The 14,968-nt window shown below is 44.6% G+C and overlaps 2 protein-coding genes across 2 annotated transcripts; both read right to left on the reverse strand.

Annotated features, from left to right (window-relative positions):
* Positions 1 to 835: 835 nt before the first annotated feature.
* On the reverse strand, positions 836 to 9,119 carry Bub3 (BUB3 mitotic checkpoint protein). The gene is made up of 7 exons (XM_059265449.1): positions 8,901 to 9,119; positions 8,445 to 8,639; positions 7,802 to 7,871; positions 6,139 to 6,290; positions 3,244 to 3,402; positions 1,213 to 1,390; positions 836 to 1,085 (listed from the first exon to the last, which is right to left on the reverse strand). The coding sequence occupies exons 2-7, from the start codon at positions 8,637 to 8,639 to the stop codon at positions 865 to 867; spliced, it is 975 nt and encodes a 324-aa protein (XP_059121432.1). The 5' UTR covers positions 8,901 to 9,119; the 3' UTR covers positions 836 to 864.
* Positions 9,120 to 12,962: 3,843 nt separating this feature from the next.
* Positions 12,963 to 14,968, reverse strand: Hmx2 (H6 family homeobox 2). Its single transcript, XM_059250582.1, has 2 exons — positions 14,701 to 14,968; positions 12,963 to 13,837 (listed from the first exon to the last, which is right to left on the reverse strand). Exons 1-2 carry the CDS (start codon positions 14,966 to 14,968, stop codon positions 13,284 to 13,286), a joined length of 822 nt encoding a protein of 273 aa, XP_059106565.1. The 3' UTR covers positions 12,963 to 13,283.

Genomic DNA, 14,968 nt, shown 5'->3' on the forward strand with positions numbered 1-14,968 from the left:
TAAAACTTCTCTACAGTCCAACCTGTAAAAGCACACACATTACTCCCTGTAAACGCTCTGCTCCTACAGAGAGGGGCCCACAGATTTAGCCAGGGCACTTAAGAAAAATCACAGAAGTCCAACACACATTTACTTATCACAAATATTCCCTAAGGATTTCCTTCGAGGACCCAAGAACAGGGACAAGGACATGGGGCAGGCACTACATGGTATACTGTGTGCCTAAGCCTCTGTGTCCTCAGAGTCTAGAAGAGGTCACTAAATAAAAAGACTTGGTACTGCTGTTGCCAAAACAGCAAAACAGATGGCCCCTTTCAGTCAAGAGTTAGGACCTACAGTAGCTAGCAACATCTGTGAAAATTTCAAAAGTAAGGAAATCGGCTATGCTAGGCAAGGCCATATTACTCTAGGTCTCCATGAAGACCCAAGGGTCATTTACTTCTGTAAATATTACAGAAATAATCTCTGGAGAGGGAAGATTTTTTTTGGGGGGGGGAGAGGGGGCAGTTCAAATTCTTAAATATCTTAAATAGAATTTACTAAAATATATTATTCTTGAATTCCTCAACTTAATTTTTAAAGCAATGAGCTAGTAGTAACTCCAGAGATTCAAATAATAGAGCCTATTCAAGGAGAATGAGAGTTTGACATTCTTCCCTACAAAACAACTAGGCACAATTTTATCCATCAGACGTCTATCAACCTACGGATATTGAAAGCTTGGGAGAACAAGATAAAATCAACTCCAACCCTAGAGTCAGCTGTAATATCGAGCAGGCATCAACAATGCTATTCATGAATGGAGAAAAATTAATAAGTCCTGGGCTGAATGCAAGAAAAGGCTTCAATCCAGGTGAAGCATACTCACTTGGGCTTTGTTTCTGCATCTGTCACTTGGCGAATGAAGATACCATCTTCAGGGTGCTCCGTGTCGTCCATTTCATACATATATGACGACGCTATTGCGAGCGTAGTTCCGTCATTACTGAAGGCAAGAGACGCAATGCTAGTAGGGTAGCGGTGGAACTGACAGAGTCGCTTTTTGTTAAACGGGTCCCAAATATTTACAAATCCATCAGAACCACCTGCAAGGAATGTAATCTGTTAAAACGGCTCTTTGTACCAAAGCAAACAGAAACTATTAGGATTCTGCCTGAGCATAAGCAGGGCACAGTCTTAAAACTCAGCTCAGGCCTGCGTGTCATACTTCACCTGTGGCAAACGTATTGTGGATATTGTGAAAGGAAATGGCGTTGACTGGGTAAATCTGCTCAATGTTGTTTTCTTTTAGCCGGTGACACTTGAAAGCGTACTTCTTCTTCTGAACCTCGGGGCTTGGGTCCAAGTATTCCACCGCCACTCGGCCTTCAATGGAGCTCAACACATAACCCTGCCGAGAGAGCAGAGGCCCCAAATGGCAAAACCTGCCTTCCAGAGAGCACACGAGGTCCCCAATTCAATCCATAAAGACGACTATTTCAGAAATGAAAGTTCAGCCAGGTTTAATAAAGGATTGGAGCTGTGCAGACAGTCACGACACCCCATAAATAGCTAAGAACATCAACACGTGCTTTCTAAGAAACGGGGCCACCCTCGCCTGCTTTCTCCACACTATCCGTACCTAGCACACTGCAACCAAAAAGGACTCATTTTGTGTACTTCATCTAAACAAATCCGAACTAAATCTAAACAAAAAACTTTAAGTTTTAGTATCCTTTGTCTCCTGCCTTGAAGGGGACCCCAATCTGTTGCCTCAGTTAAAACCTCCTCTCCACCTTTAACTCCTTAAGCACTGTGCCCCTCATCGGGAGGATGGACCAGCAGTCGAGTCCCAGCTCAGCTGGCCTGCCTCTGCATCTACTACAGTGAGTCAGGTGTGCACAGACCAGACCGTGAGCAACTGTGGAGTGCTTCCCAGTTTCAAACCTTCTTCATCCTCACTTGAAATAACATATTTTTAAAAAGATAATGCAATGATTATGAAATTTGTGCTTTTTACATCTTTACATTTTGGTCAAAACGTTAAAAAAAAAAAAGGTTATTTCCAAAAACTGCTCACAGAAAATGAATTCAACATAATCCAATTTTTATTGTCTTATTATTTATTTTATATGCATGCATGTATGTGTGCAGAGGCACTTGGGAGTGGAGGTCAGGGGGCAACTCGCAGCAGTTGGCTCTCTCCTTCCACCACGTGGGTCCCAGGGATCGAACTCAGGGCATCAGTCTTGGCGGCAAGTACCTTTGCCCACTGAGCCACCTCCATTTTTTTTTTTTTTTTAAATAAAATCCTACTTTAAGCATCCATCATAAAAGCAAAGATAATCCTACAGAAAAATTCAAATATAAAGACACAAAACTAGTTTTTGTAATGCAAGCATGCTTTAATCACATTAACCTATCTAAGTTTCATTAACTGCAGCTAATTGCCTTTAATACTTATCCTTTCTTTAAAAGAACTATGATCACCACTTAAGGCTCACGGTGAGACAAAGGGCCAAGAGAACTGACTTCCTTTTCCATATTCCATAGCAGCTAAAGGACAGCCCTGACTCCAGATGCATTTACTGCTTTAAGTGAAGTTTCCTCTTAAAAAAAAATTCCTACAGCACCTCACAACCAACTGCCCTTATACTTTTTGGCCCATGATGGCCTTGAACTCACAGTCTTCCTGCTTCAGTACTGCTAATGAAAGGAACCCACTCAGTACATCATGAGATAGTCATCATATGAGACACTACCTGATCTCAGCAGCAGTCTTATAAAAATAAAGAAAAAGAAAATAACAAAGCCCTATTGTTAAGTGAGAGAAACCACTCTGTTAACATTAGGATTAAAAAACACCAAGGCAGGCATCCTGTAATATATAGCTGCAATCCCAGCATTGAAGAAGCTGAGGCTAAGGGAGTATAAAAATGAGACCAACCTAGGGTACATTTAAAAAAAAGCAAATTCTATAAGCCTAAATTTCCAAATTTAAGCTTTGATTGGCTTATAAATTGAAATACGTTAAGCTCTTTGATAATGCATACTTATTAAGCATCCCATAGCCAAACCAGCAGTAAGACATCTATCCAAAGCACCTGACCTCTGGAACATCAACATCTTCCCTAAAATGTGGGTTAAGTTAGTCCCCCTTAACATGTAGCTGTCTTTAAAGGATTACAGAGAGCAGACCTAAGGCAGATTTTAAGTCACCACTACTTGGAAATTCCAGAAACAGGAGGGTATGGGGACCAGTACCTGCTTGTTTGGGAAGGCACGGATACAGCGAGTCTGGTACTTCAGGCTGGATTCCCTGCGCTGCTGCACATAGCCCATATTCCTCAAGTCCCACACCAGCACTCGGCGGCCTGCTGTACCCACAATCAGTCTGTCCCCGGACACTGACAGGGTGTACACCTTTTAGGAAACATCAAAACTTGATAGTCATCAGCTACTTCCTGAAAAATAACATTTTGCTCCCAAAGTCCATCTAATCCTAATACCATAAAAAAAGCTAGCTGAATGGGTTCCCAGAGCAGGTATCCACTTTAGACATAAGTGAGGTGACTTAGATAAACTTAGCACACGCAGTACATCACTAAGTATGAAGTACATTCCAACAAAGCTTGAAGACATTCTTAAAGACACAACACTATTATGACATTTCCCCCAAAATTTCTTGCCTCATTTAAGATAAAAGTATTAAACCCACTCAAAACAGGACAATGAAGTCAAAACGCCTTTGAGAGAGCTTCTGGCTTTTGTAAAAGAATCATTTTCATTTTTTTCTATGACCAGACCAGCTTTTTAAAGATTTCATTTGGCAACTCTAAAACTCTTGGCATCTCCCAGCTGTTCCCCGAGGGAAAAGGCCTTTCTAGGCAGAGTGGAGAAAGACAGCCTAAGGCTGTCTCGTGGCTTTGCAGGTAAAAACGCAGAATGACAAGATAAGGCTAGCTGCACATAGTAAAGCTAATCCTTGGGCTCTGATGTCATCACGTTCAAAGAAGAAAGCTCAGCTTAAGAGGATGAAAAAAAACTTAAAGCATTTTATCCCCTGAAAGTATTTTTCCCCCTCATAATGTTTTCTCTTCAATATTTAAACTTCCACAAAAATACCTCTATATGAAACCATAAATTTCTTGCAAGCAGAACATTTAGGGGCTTACTTACAGATAAGATGTTACGTAGACACCAGAAGGAGCAAATTCATGAAAGAGCAGCAAGTATCTTCCTAACCAGTCATTTCCTTAAAAATCTAGCTCTCAGGTCTATAACAAAGGTTATTGCTGACTTTCAACCTCCACAGAATTGCTATTAAAAAATGTGGAGGAACCATGATATGATAAGACTTCCTTTTAACCCTCAATAACTAAGCCATACAGCTGATAATCACCAGTACGTTAACTACAGACCACCAGCCAAAAGACCAGGTCAGGTTATGATACAATGTCCAAACAGCAGCCACTATAATCTGACTTTAAAATTTAACAACTAGTGCAACCGAAGGGAAAATAAGAATTTAGAAAACTGAAATATTAAGTGACTGTATATTTAAATAAGAATATTAGAATATGTTTATTCAGAAAGTCAGTATTTTCTAAAGAAAAAAATTAATCTACAATATCTGAAGTGCTGAACGTAAAAAAATAAACCAGAAAGAGCTCAATTTACAGTGGTACAATTGTATCAGGAATTTACCTTCAATCTTTACTACACAGGTGACACCCGAGCTTTTAAAACTGCTTTCTAGCCCCACTGATCATAAATCAAGGAAAACCATTGTCATGCTACTGACTAGGTATATACATTTATCAGAGAAAGTATTAAAAAAAAAGTGACATAATGAACCTCGCTGAACCAATAAGCAGCTTGATTCAGTGTGGCTGTCCATTATACGATATTCTGTCAGCAATTTATCACCGTTCTTAACATGTTACATACAACCATAAATCAAAACTAGAAACAATGCAATTATTTTATTCTGAACAAAGGTCTTGCCAGGAGTAGATTCGACTGTGACGTGACAAAAAGAATAGCTCTTTGGATACACTGCTGTATATAATGACGGCTAACAGGGCTGGACGGTATATTTACAGTAAGGAAATTGACCCAAGTGAAGAATACCTTTAAACGGCTAAAACAATCCATCTTTTAAATTAACTACCACCTGATAAAAGTCTGATGAGGATACAGCTTAAGTATGTTTACCAAACAGATCAAGAAGTTAGAAGACACAAAGTTGGTTTTAAAAAGCTCCATTCACAGGAGGAGAATCAGTTTTCTCCAGGGACAGGACACCACAGGCTATCTAAGTGGTCAGCCATAAACACATGTATAAACAAACAACACTGAATGGATTCAGTAGTGTGTGTGTTCATGTGTTCCCATGTGTGCATGTGTATAAAGTAATAATAATTATAGAAGAGGCCATGAACCTAAGAGTTAGTGGAGGGAGGTGGAGAGGGAAGATGAAGGGTAGAAAAGATGTAAATAAAGTGTACTCAAGTATGATAGTCTCAACAACAAAAAAAGGAACCAGAGATACAAATGGTTTTAGAATCTAAAGGTAGAGATTACCAAACTGGATTGAAATAACAAAACAACAACAAAACACCCAACTATGATACTGTCTGTGGGAAATATGATTTAGATTCAAAGTATTTATTTACTACAAACCTTCAAATTACATCTGCCAGCATTGAAATACACACATAGCAATAAGCCAGAGAACACATCTCTGATAATCCTTCTCATTCTCAACTGTCAATTCAAATGGGACCTCAAGTCACAATTGAAAATGAGTGATGCTTCATCCCATTTTCTGGTTTGAGATGTCAAGCCAAGTTTAGGAAGATCAGTCTCTGTTAATGGCTTCTCTGAAAAGGTAGCTCTCAGACCTCAGATCTAAAGCTTAACAATAACATGGAGCAAGAATTTAAGCTGTTCTCTCCAGCCCAAGTTTAACAACTGACAGAAAAAGATGACCAAAATTTAAAAGTTAATTCCCTTCACATTAAAGCATTTCCATGTAGTTAGGTTTCTAAAACAGACTGCCAGTTCTTAACCTATTCAACAGCATATTCATCAAACATACACCAAAACAAATGACCCCAATGAGCACAGCACCCCGGCTGAACATAAAAACCCTACCTTTTCCGGCTGAGAGAAGGTCCCAGCATTACAAGGAGTTCTGGGATCCCACAGTTTAACTGTCTGATCCCAACTTCCAGTAACCATCACATTCACTTCCGGACAGTATTCCACACATCTGATAGGGGCATCATGGGTTCCGACAAGATTTTCTATTGCAAAGAAAAATAAAATAAATAAAATAGCTTTACTGTCTCAACTAACTAGGATACCTCAAATGAACTAAGGGGACATCCAACTAAAATGAATTTGTCTCAGTCAACTCCACAGAGATGTCTGCACGCGGAACAATCTCTCCACGGCTACAAGTTACCCATGCCTCTCTAATTTACTTCTTCCCACTGCGTAGGTTAATTCCACAGCAAGACTAGAGCACAGCTGCCTTGAATCTCCAAATGTATTAAGATGGTGCATGCTTATCAAGTTGATCCTAAATTGTATAAGAAAACTGTTTTAACTCTCTCTGCTTTTGTATCTAGTACAAGATTCGGTACATTGTAGGTGCTCAAGAAATATTTGTTGAATGAAGAAATGAGTGGAGATCTCAGGTTTCCTGTACCCTGACAACACTCTTCATATTAAGCCAGTGCTAGTAAGAAATGGTTACAGGATTTGGAATCTGAGGGGAGTCTTTCAGGTAATTCACTTTGTTCTCAGGGTAAGGTCAAATTTCTACTACATAATTTTCCTGTCCATTTCAACATTCACAATATCTCATTTGTTCACCCAGTTAACATCTAATATCTACTATGTGCCAAAGCCCATGGTGACAGAAAGACACAGGGACGAATAAAGGCCTGGGGATGTAGCTCAGGCAGAGTGCTTGCTTGCCTAGCATGTACATAATATACACAAAAAGTCACTTTCACACAAAGGCCTCTTCCAATGAACACTGCTCTTTTGCTCCTTGAAACAGCCTCATGTAGCCTAGGCTGGCCTCAAACCAGCTATGTAGCTGAGGTTGACCTTCAGTATCTGATCCCCCTGCCTCCCCCTTCCCAGTGCTGGGATTACAGCAACACCACCAAACTCAGCTCGGTACTTCTCTATCCATCCTCCCATTATTCAACATAGCCTCTAGGTAGTTACATCACTACACCCTGCCATCTCCTTCAAGTATACCTACATCCAGTACAGGGCAAGCAAACAAAGCTCAGAGAGCTCTGTATATCTGAGTTCCATTCCAATTTTTGCCTCAGTGAAATCCTGAAAACTCTAAGAAATGTTTTTACACACGCAACTGAAATACATTCTCCTGCTAAGACTACAAAAGCTTCGCTAAGCTAAACATGACTGGCTTTGTGCTGCACTTTTAAAACACACTTTTCTTTAGTTTATGAAGAGACTACCCTAAAATATCACACAGTCCTAGGAAATCCTGACAAATCAGAGGCCATGGATCCAATCCCCTTTTAAGGATTTCTGAAGGTAGTGCTCAAACGCTTCCGTGACACTTGTGGTAGGCACTTAAGACCATGCTCAGAATGGGCCCTACTGCCAAACACACACTCCATTTGTGGGAACTTCATTCCAATTATAAAAGCCTGTTATCAAAGCCACTTTTCACCTTCACCTAAGCATGGAAACCAGCTACTCGTCCTAGGTAAGCATTTCTACACTAATACACCAGCAAAGAAACACTGGTAAAACGTGGCCGTATTACCTTGATCAGTGTTCAAATCATGCATTTTCAGTTGGTGATCTAATCCTCCACTCCAGGCATGCGTTGGATCCTACAAAGTAAAGTTTTGTTTTGTTTTGTTTTGTTTGAGACAGGAACTCATTACGTAGGACAGGCCTGCCTCTGCCTCTGGGATTAAAAGCTTGGCCACCAGGCCCTGGCAGCCCCTTAAGCTTTGAACCATTTCAAAGTCATAAAGCTTTAGCAAGCATTTCAAAATTACTAAATTTCTACAGCTGAGTGTTTGGGTTATGTCTAGTGTGACAGACACTAAGAAGTAAACAAAAAATGCAAGTAAGTGATCGCCAAAACGAATAAAGAGCAGCTTTATCTCGATTGCCACCATCAGCCAACTAGATAGTCACTCCTTCCAACCATTCCTAATAAGGTAGCTAAATTAGTATTGCTGAGATTTTCAAATACAATTATCTTACGTCCAGAAAGTTTACCCAAGTCTGAACTTGAAAGGGGAGACTGAAACTGCGATGGAAGGAGAAATAAAAACAAATAAGCCACGGAACTGTCCGAATTCTCCAAACCGTGTATGGGATGCTACTGGCTGTGGCTGCATTCCTGCCTACACTAACTCAGTAAGGGGGCAGGTGCAGAAACTGAGTCCACCTACGTAGAAGGCGCAGTCCAGGACAGCACCAGTGTGCTGGTACTTGAGTCGCATGGAGTTGGCGGGCACATCGTAGAGGCGCACAGATGTATCCCAGGAGGAGACCAGGAGGAATTGGGAGGTGTTGGGGCTGAACTTGACCGAGGAGATGCCATCCTCGGGTGGCTGGTTCAGCTTGAACTCGTTCGAACCCGTCATCTGCGGAACAAATGCTAAGTCTGAGTCCCTTACCACCGGAGCAAGAGGCCGGCCTGGGTCTGCGCCTGCGCAGAGCCCGGATCGGCCTTACTCTAGACTAGCCGCCATCCAGCTCCCGCCGAGCTCTACCCGGCCCGGCTCCTTCCCTGCCCGCGGATCCCCAAGTTATACATAATGAACGCCAACCGGATACCCCTGTGCACCGACCCACTGGCTGCAGGCCGCGAACCCCGCTCCACCCGCCCTAGCCTGGACCTCTACCTCGTGTTCGCCCAAGCAACGTTTCCGAACCGGCCACCAACAACCCGCTTCTCTCCGAGCACTCCCAGGCTAGCGGAGGAGGCGGAGAGGAAGCCCCGGAGCAAGCCTATCATTGGTTGATTTCGAACGCCAACGGTTCGATCTCGGCCGCTAATTGGTTCGATCTGCTGCTCGAGTCATTGCCGTAGTCATCCTGTTCCGGCTCAAAGGGAAACCGCGGTTTTTTTCCGTTCACGGGGTCTCAGTACCACCACGCAGAGGTTACGTCGAGAAGCTGCGCAGGGAAACTACAACTCCCAAGTATGCTCAGGGTAAGGAGCCACTCAGGCCCGCCCACATTTATACGCTGCATGCTGGGAGATGTAGTCTTCCTGGGGCTGTCTGCCTGACCATCTACATCCACAGAGTAGGAGGCAGGAAAGATGTTTTATCTAGCTCTGGTTGTGACACACTTCTCCTCTGTCTCGCAGACACAGAATCCCGTTTTGGTTGGTACTGCTATAGAGATAAATTAATATTTTATTTCTGGGTGTGCACATACCCCTGGAATTAACGCAAATTAGACATACTGAAGAAAATAGGTTCTAGTCAAATGCACTATTTGCCTTCATTTTGCTGGGGTTTCCCTCTGTGAAGTACAGTCTCGTTTCCTTTGAGTTCTAGTGATCTCATAGGAACTAGCCCATGTTTCTATAGTTTTTTGTTTGTTTGTTTGTTTGTTTTTTTATCTCTCAACATTTATCAAGCACCTGAATGCCAGGCCTGGCAAGAGGCTCTGGGGATACAAATTCAACCAAACTACTCCTTGTTTTACAAGAGTACCACATCCCAAAAGGTAAACAGAGTAGGACAGGGAGACTTCCAATGTTTTAAATCTCAAGCAGACGCTTTTAGGGATGTTCATTGTAGGTCCTAAGAGTCCCCTTCTACCCCACCATACCATTGGAGCTGCATTTTGCTCAGTTTGCTGCATTTTCTGTTTCTAAAATCCTCCAAAAATAAGAGCCAAGGGGGTCACTCCAACGACAAGAAACTGTTTTGGTTCTGTGAGAGAAAAGCAATGCTTGGCAAAGAGAATACAGTGGCTGGTATACTGACATGCCAAATGTTACTGAGAGTTTCTAGCTAGTCCTTGCTACAATTTCTTTTTCACTGCCCTCTCATTTCTGAAGCAGTCTTTTTTATTTTGTAATTTTGCGTGAAGTAGAAAGTTGTTGCTAGGATTAAGCTATTTAAATTTCAAGGCACATTAATAATGACAAATTGATCTTTAGGTATGCACATACTCTGAAGTAAATGTACTTAAGATTCCTGACAATAAACACACACACACACACACACACACACACACACACACACACACAGAGAGCCTTTCTCCTATTGCCCTGAAGATGATTATTACAGCTAAAATATTCAGGACTTCTTCCCTCTTCAGATAGTTCTAATGTTTGGTCCTCTCTCCCTCCTCTCTTTCAACAAATCAATGGCCAAGTTCAATTTTTTTTTAAATGCAGTGAGTTGTTTTGCATTCTAACTTTAGCAAAATAATTTTCCCTCTTGACTTATTTGAGTCTCTTTCCCAGTTGTTTATTTAATTCTATTAGTGTTTCCAGATTCTGAGCATAAATTATCTGCTAATAAAATCTGAGCGTATTTCATTATCTAGTGTGTGTATGATTCAGGTCCCTCTGGCCATGCAGTTGCAGACCAACTCTATTTGAGTTTTAAGAAACGTCAATCTTTTAAATCAAGTTTAGAGCCTGAAAGGAGAAGAACTATTTTGATGATTATTCAAATGAATTGATAGACTTGAGATAGGAAATCTGGCAACAGTAGAGTCTTGAACATTCACAACCCAAATGCTAAGCGTGTGTGTGTGTGTGTGTGTGTGTGTGTGTGTGTGATATTCAGTCACCTGTTGGAAAAACTCCTAGAAACTAGTTGCAGTGTTGGGTCACTTGTCACAACTAATGTCTGGGTGAGTGAAGAAAGTCAACTAAGTACATATGAAGCTGGGAAAATGGTCATTCCCAAAAATATGAAGGGCAAACTCAACGCATTATGTGCTGACAGTAACTAGAGGAAGTCACTACCTACAGAGAACACCAGCCTAAAGAGAATATGGTGACCCATACTGTTAAGTCCATTAGCAAATTGTAATCTACCAAAATGCAGACCAAAATAACCTGAATGGAATATTCTTTTTACAAGATGTTCCTCTGAAGTAATTTGGTTGTTTCTGTGCAGAATGTTCAAAGAATGCTGTCAGGGAAAGAATGCAAAGAGATTAGCGTGACAACTTTAGTGAGATAAAATACACACATTCAATAAATAAGAAGAGAACTGATGTTCTCTCTCTGACCACCCCAAATTTAGTGTAGATTCTCAGCATGTGTTAGGGCCTCAACAAGTATTTGTGGACACGAACACAGCGAAAATGAAATAAATGCAAGTGAACCAACCTAGTATTGGCAGGTGCATTCTTGAGTAGCATCCATCTGACGTCACCTTGGAGTAGTTGCGGGTTTTACGAAATGTAATGTGATAAGAAGAAAATGGGCAATATCAGAGCAAATCTCTTCGACCAGGCACTTTACACGGAGTGGTATGGATCATGTAAACATTTGCATTCTGTGTATTTCTACAAAATGCAAGTCATTTCGATTCCTCTTGGCGCAGAGACAGGTCAGTCAGGCAAACGTTTTCTTCTGAAGAAAGAAATAGGGCCTTGTCGCTGCCGATTCCTAGCTCCTTGCACCAGGTCAACCACCAAGAGGAGACAGGCAGGCGGACCTAGAAACTCCACCTGAGGCCTCCTCCAAGGTCTTGCATCCATTCCTGACGTTTAACAAGGAACAGGTGGCTGCTATCAAAACGGAGAGAAAGAACGGGCCGCGATTTGCATAATTCTGGTGCTGCTGTTCTCTGGGTGCAGCGCCTCCTCAGCTCCTGCGTGGAGGCAGGTTGTCAAGGCACCGCAGTTGGTGGACGCCTCCACTGCACCTCAGGGTTCAAGTCAGAAACAGCCGCGGCGTGCTGGCCGCTGATCCGACCTTTCGGCTGCTCACACAGCAAATTTAACAACTACAGAAAGTGTAGGGAAGCTCCTGTACCACCTGCTCCACGAATCCCTCCACCGAAATGTGGCCTTTAGGATCCCTGTTCCCCCACCCCCTGCTCCGCGCAGAACACGCAACTTTGTCACCAGCCGAAGAACTGTTCGTGGCTGCAAACGGGTCGTGTGGGGCTTTGGACCCCAAGCGGACGCTTTCTCACATACTACGTCTTACTCTGCAAAGGAGGACGCCAAGCGCGCCGGCTCGGCTTCGACCATTCATGGCCGGCCCAGCTTCTGTCTAGTTCAAAACGATCCCAGCGCCAGGGAGATGTTCACCTTCTTGCCCGACTTATTCCCAGAGGCAACCCCGTCAGCAGCCAGGCCTGCCTCTCCGCCTTTGTCTTTCTCGGTGAGGGCTCGGGATCTCAATTCCATCCTGGAGTGCACCCCAACCCGCACACCTGGGTCGTGGGAACTGTGCTGTTCCAGAAAGCAACTCTAGTCACGTGCTGCCTGGGCAGCCCCAATATCCCGACCTTTAACCTCTGAGCCCAACCCCACCACCCTCCCGTAAAGACAGCGGGACCTTGGTGGCGAAGGGGGGGGGGGAGCGCGGGTACGGGGAGGGGAAAGTTGGGAGGGTGTAGAGAATCTTCATGCTCTGGCACTAAAAATCCAGAAACTACTCTGTGCACTGTGTCGCGGGGCAATTAATCCTTCCAAAGTTAACAACCGTGTTTAAAACGTTTTATTTTTTTTCTCTTTAAAAATATTTACAGATCTGTGTTCTCCTCATTTCACCCCTCAAGATGAAGGGAATGAAGAGAGGTGATTAGTTCAATGACCAAGGCCCCAGTGGGCTCGGCTTGGCTGAGCGTGTGTTCTTATACACACACACAAAACACATACACACACACATATATATATACAGGTGTATATATGGGAGAAAGAGTATCCGGTTTTGTTGGTGTTCTTCTGATTTTTTTTTCTTGCTACCAGCCAAAACCTACCTAGCCAAAACTCCCTTTCCCACCACCAACCGAGAATCTCCCCTTTCGAAAGAGTTTTCAAACGCATATTGGTTTGGTTTTTGTGTAGAAAGCAGGTGTTCTGGCTTGAGGAATGCGGATAAATACCCGAAACAAACAAACAAAAAAAGTAGAGAAGAGGCCATAAATAAGACATAACGAATACACATGGTGTATTTCTTAATATTTCTGAACACGCGACGCTCTGCTCCGGAACCCTGGGAAGGATGCCGCCCGCGCCCCCGGTATGCAGGCGGCTGCAGGCGGCCTGGGACGCCCCGGGAGCCGGCGAGCGGCTCAGTAGTCAAGCTTGTTGTACAGGTTGTAGAGCGGTAAGGCCGAGAGGTTGCTGCTGGGGTAGTAGAGCGGCGCCGGGAAGGCGAGCGAGCGCGGCACCGGCACCCGCAGCAGTGAGCTGTCCCGAAACACCAGCGGCATGCCCACGAGAGTCTGCGCCGACGCGTGTGCCATGTTGGCCGCCTCCAGCTCGGCCGAGAGCTGCCGCTTCCACTTGTTGCGGCGGTTCTGGAACCAAGTCTTAACCTGGGTCTCGGTGAGCTGCAGGCTGGAGGCGAGGCAGGCGCGCTCCGAGCTGCTCAGGTAGCGTTTCATGTCGAAGGTGGACTCGAGCTGGTACACCTGGCTGCGGGAGAAGACGGTGCGCGTCTTCTTCTTGGCCGCTCCGGCCTGTCGCTCCGCACCGCCGTCCCGCGGCCGTTCCGGGCCCGGAGAGGGCGAGCTCGCCGGCAAGAGCCTCTCTTTCTCTTCCTTAAAGTCCGAGTGAGAAGGAGAAAGGAAAGGTGCGCGCTCCGAACCCGCAGGCCCTGCACTTCCGCTGCCCTTGGGGGTACCTGGAGAGCAAGCACAAACAAAATGACCATGGAGTTGATGTGTCTAGAAGACTCAGCTCTTTCCGGGACAAGGAGGTTGGCCGACGCCTGCGTCCTTGGCCCCCTATTACCAGCCCCTTTCTTTTCTGCCACGTCCTGTTAGCATCCAAAGTCCAGAACATCGGCCTTTCAAAGCAACAGGAGAGGGTCCCATATAATCCGAGTCTGAGGGTCTCCGCTCCCACTCTTATAAAAAAAAAAAAGTATAAGTGGTAACAGGTCTGGAGTGGAGACATAACGCCATTTTTAAAAGGTGATTTTTTGCCTTATAAGAACTGAGCTTTATAAGTTGGCATCATTTTACAGGCCGTTTCTTTGGAAGTCAGGCTTAAGACTAACTCCTGGGCTCTCCTCTGTCAGCTGTTGTCAAGAGGAAGCCTCTCTGAAAAGCACCACTGTCAATCATTTTAGAGTACTAATCACTTCGAGAAAAGACCGAAAGGAGGGAAAGACCCAAAGAGACTGAAGGACAGACAGAACACCTAGACCAGATCTGAAAAACTCAAAGCAGAAAAGAAAACACCCCGTGTGCGAAAGGATTCTGGCCAGCACCGAGTGTACCACCCGCAAGAGTTCCTGGCCCACTCCAGTTCACCCTCCTTCCAACACAGTTTTCCCCTAAATGCCCCCCAATATTTTTCTACATCTCCCCAGCGCCGGCCCTTGCGAGAAGGCACCACTGGTGCGTAGTCCTCCTCCCCTTGGCCTGGACCCCCAGCGGCCCCGCTGTGGCCAGAGGATGCCCTGCTCCTGAGTCTCCCACACGCGCACACCGCGTAAGCTCAGGCACACTCCGGGCCAGACTCCCGACGTGCGATCCTTACCCAAGCAAGGGAAAGGGATGGGGGGATGGTGCTTAGGGCTTGGCTCCTTGGGGCCGTGCGGATCTGGGCAGAAGCAAGCCGGCGCTTTCCAGCCTTCGTCCAGTTCCTCCTCCTCCGAGGACACAGACAGGCTGCGTTTCCTGGCTGGCCACCCGGCTGACTCCCGCGGTGCCTCGGAAGGGCCCCCGCCCAGGATGGACTGGATTGTGAAGCTGGAGACACCGCCGGCCGCCGGACATCCCTTCCCCACATCTTCCTTGCTGCCCAT

The sequence above is a fragment of the Peromyscus eremicus genome, chromosome 1, assembly GCF_949786415.1.
Source record: "Peromyscus eremicus chromosome 1, PerEre_H2_v1, whole genome shotgun sequence".
Classification (NCBI taxonomy): domain Eukaryota; kingdom Metazoa; phylum Chordata; class Mammalia; order Rodentia; family Cricetidae; genus Peromyscus; species Peromyscus eremicus.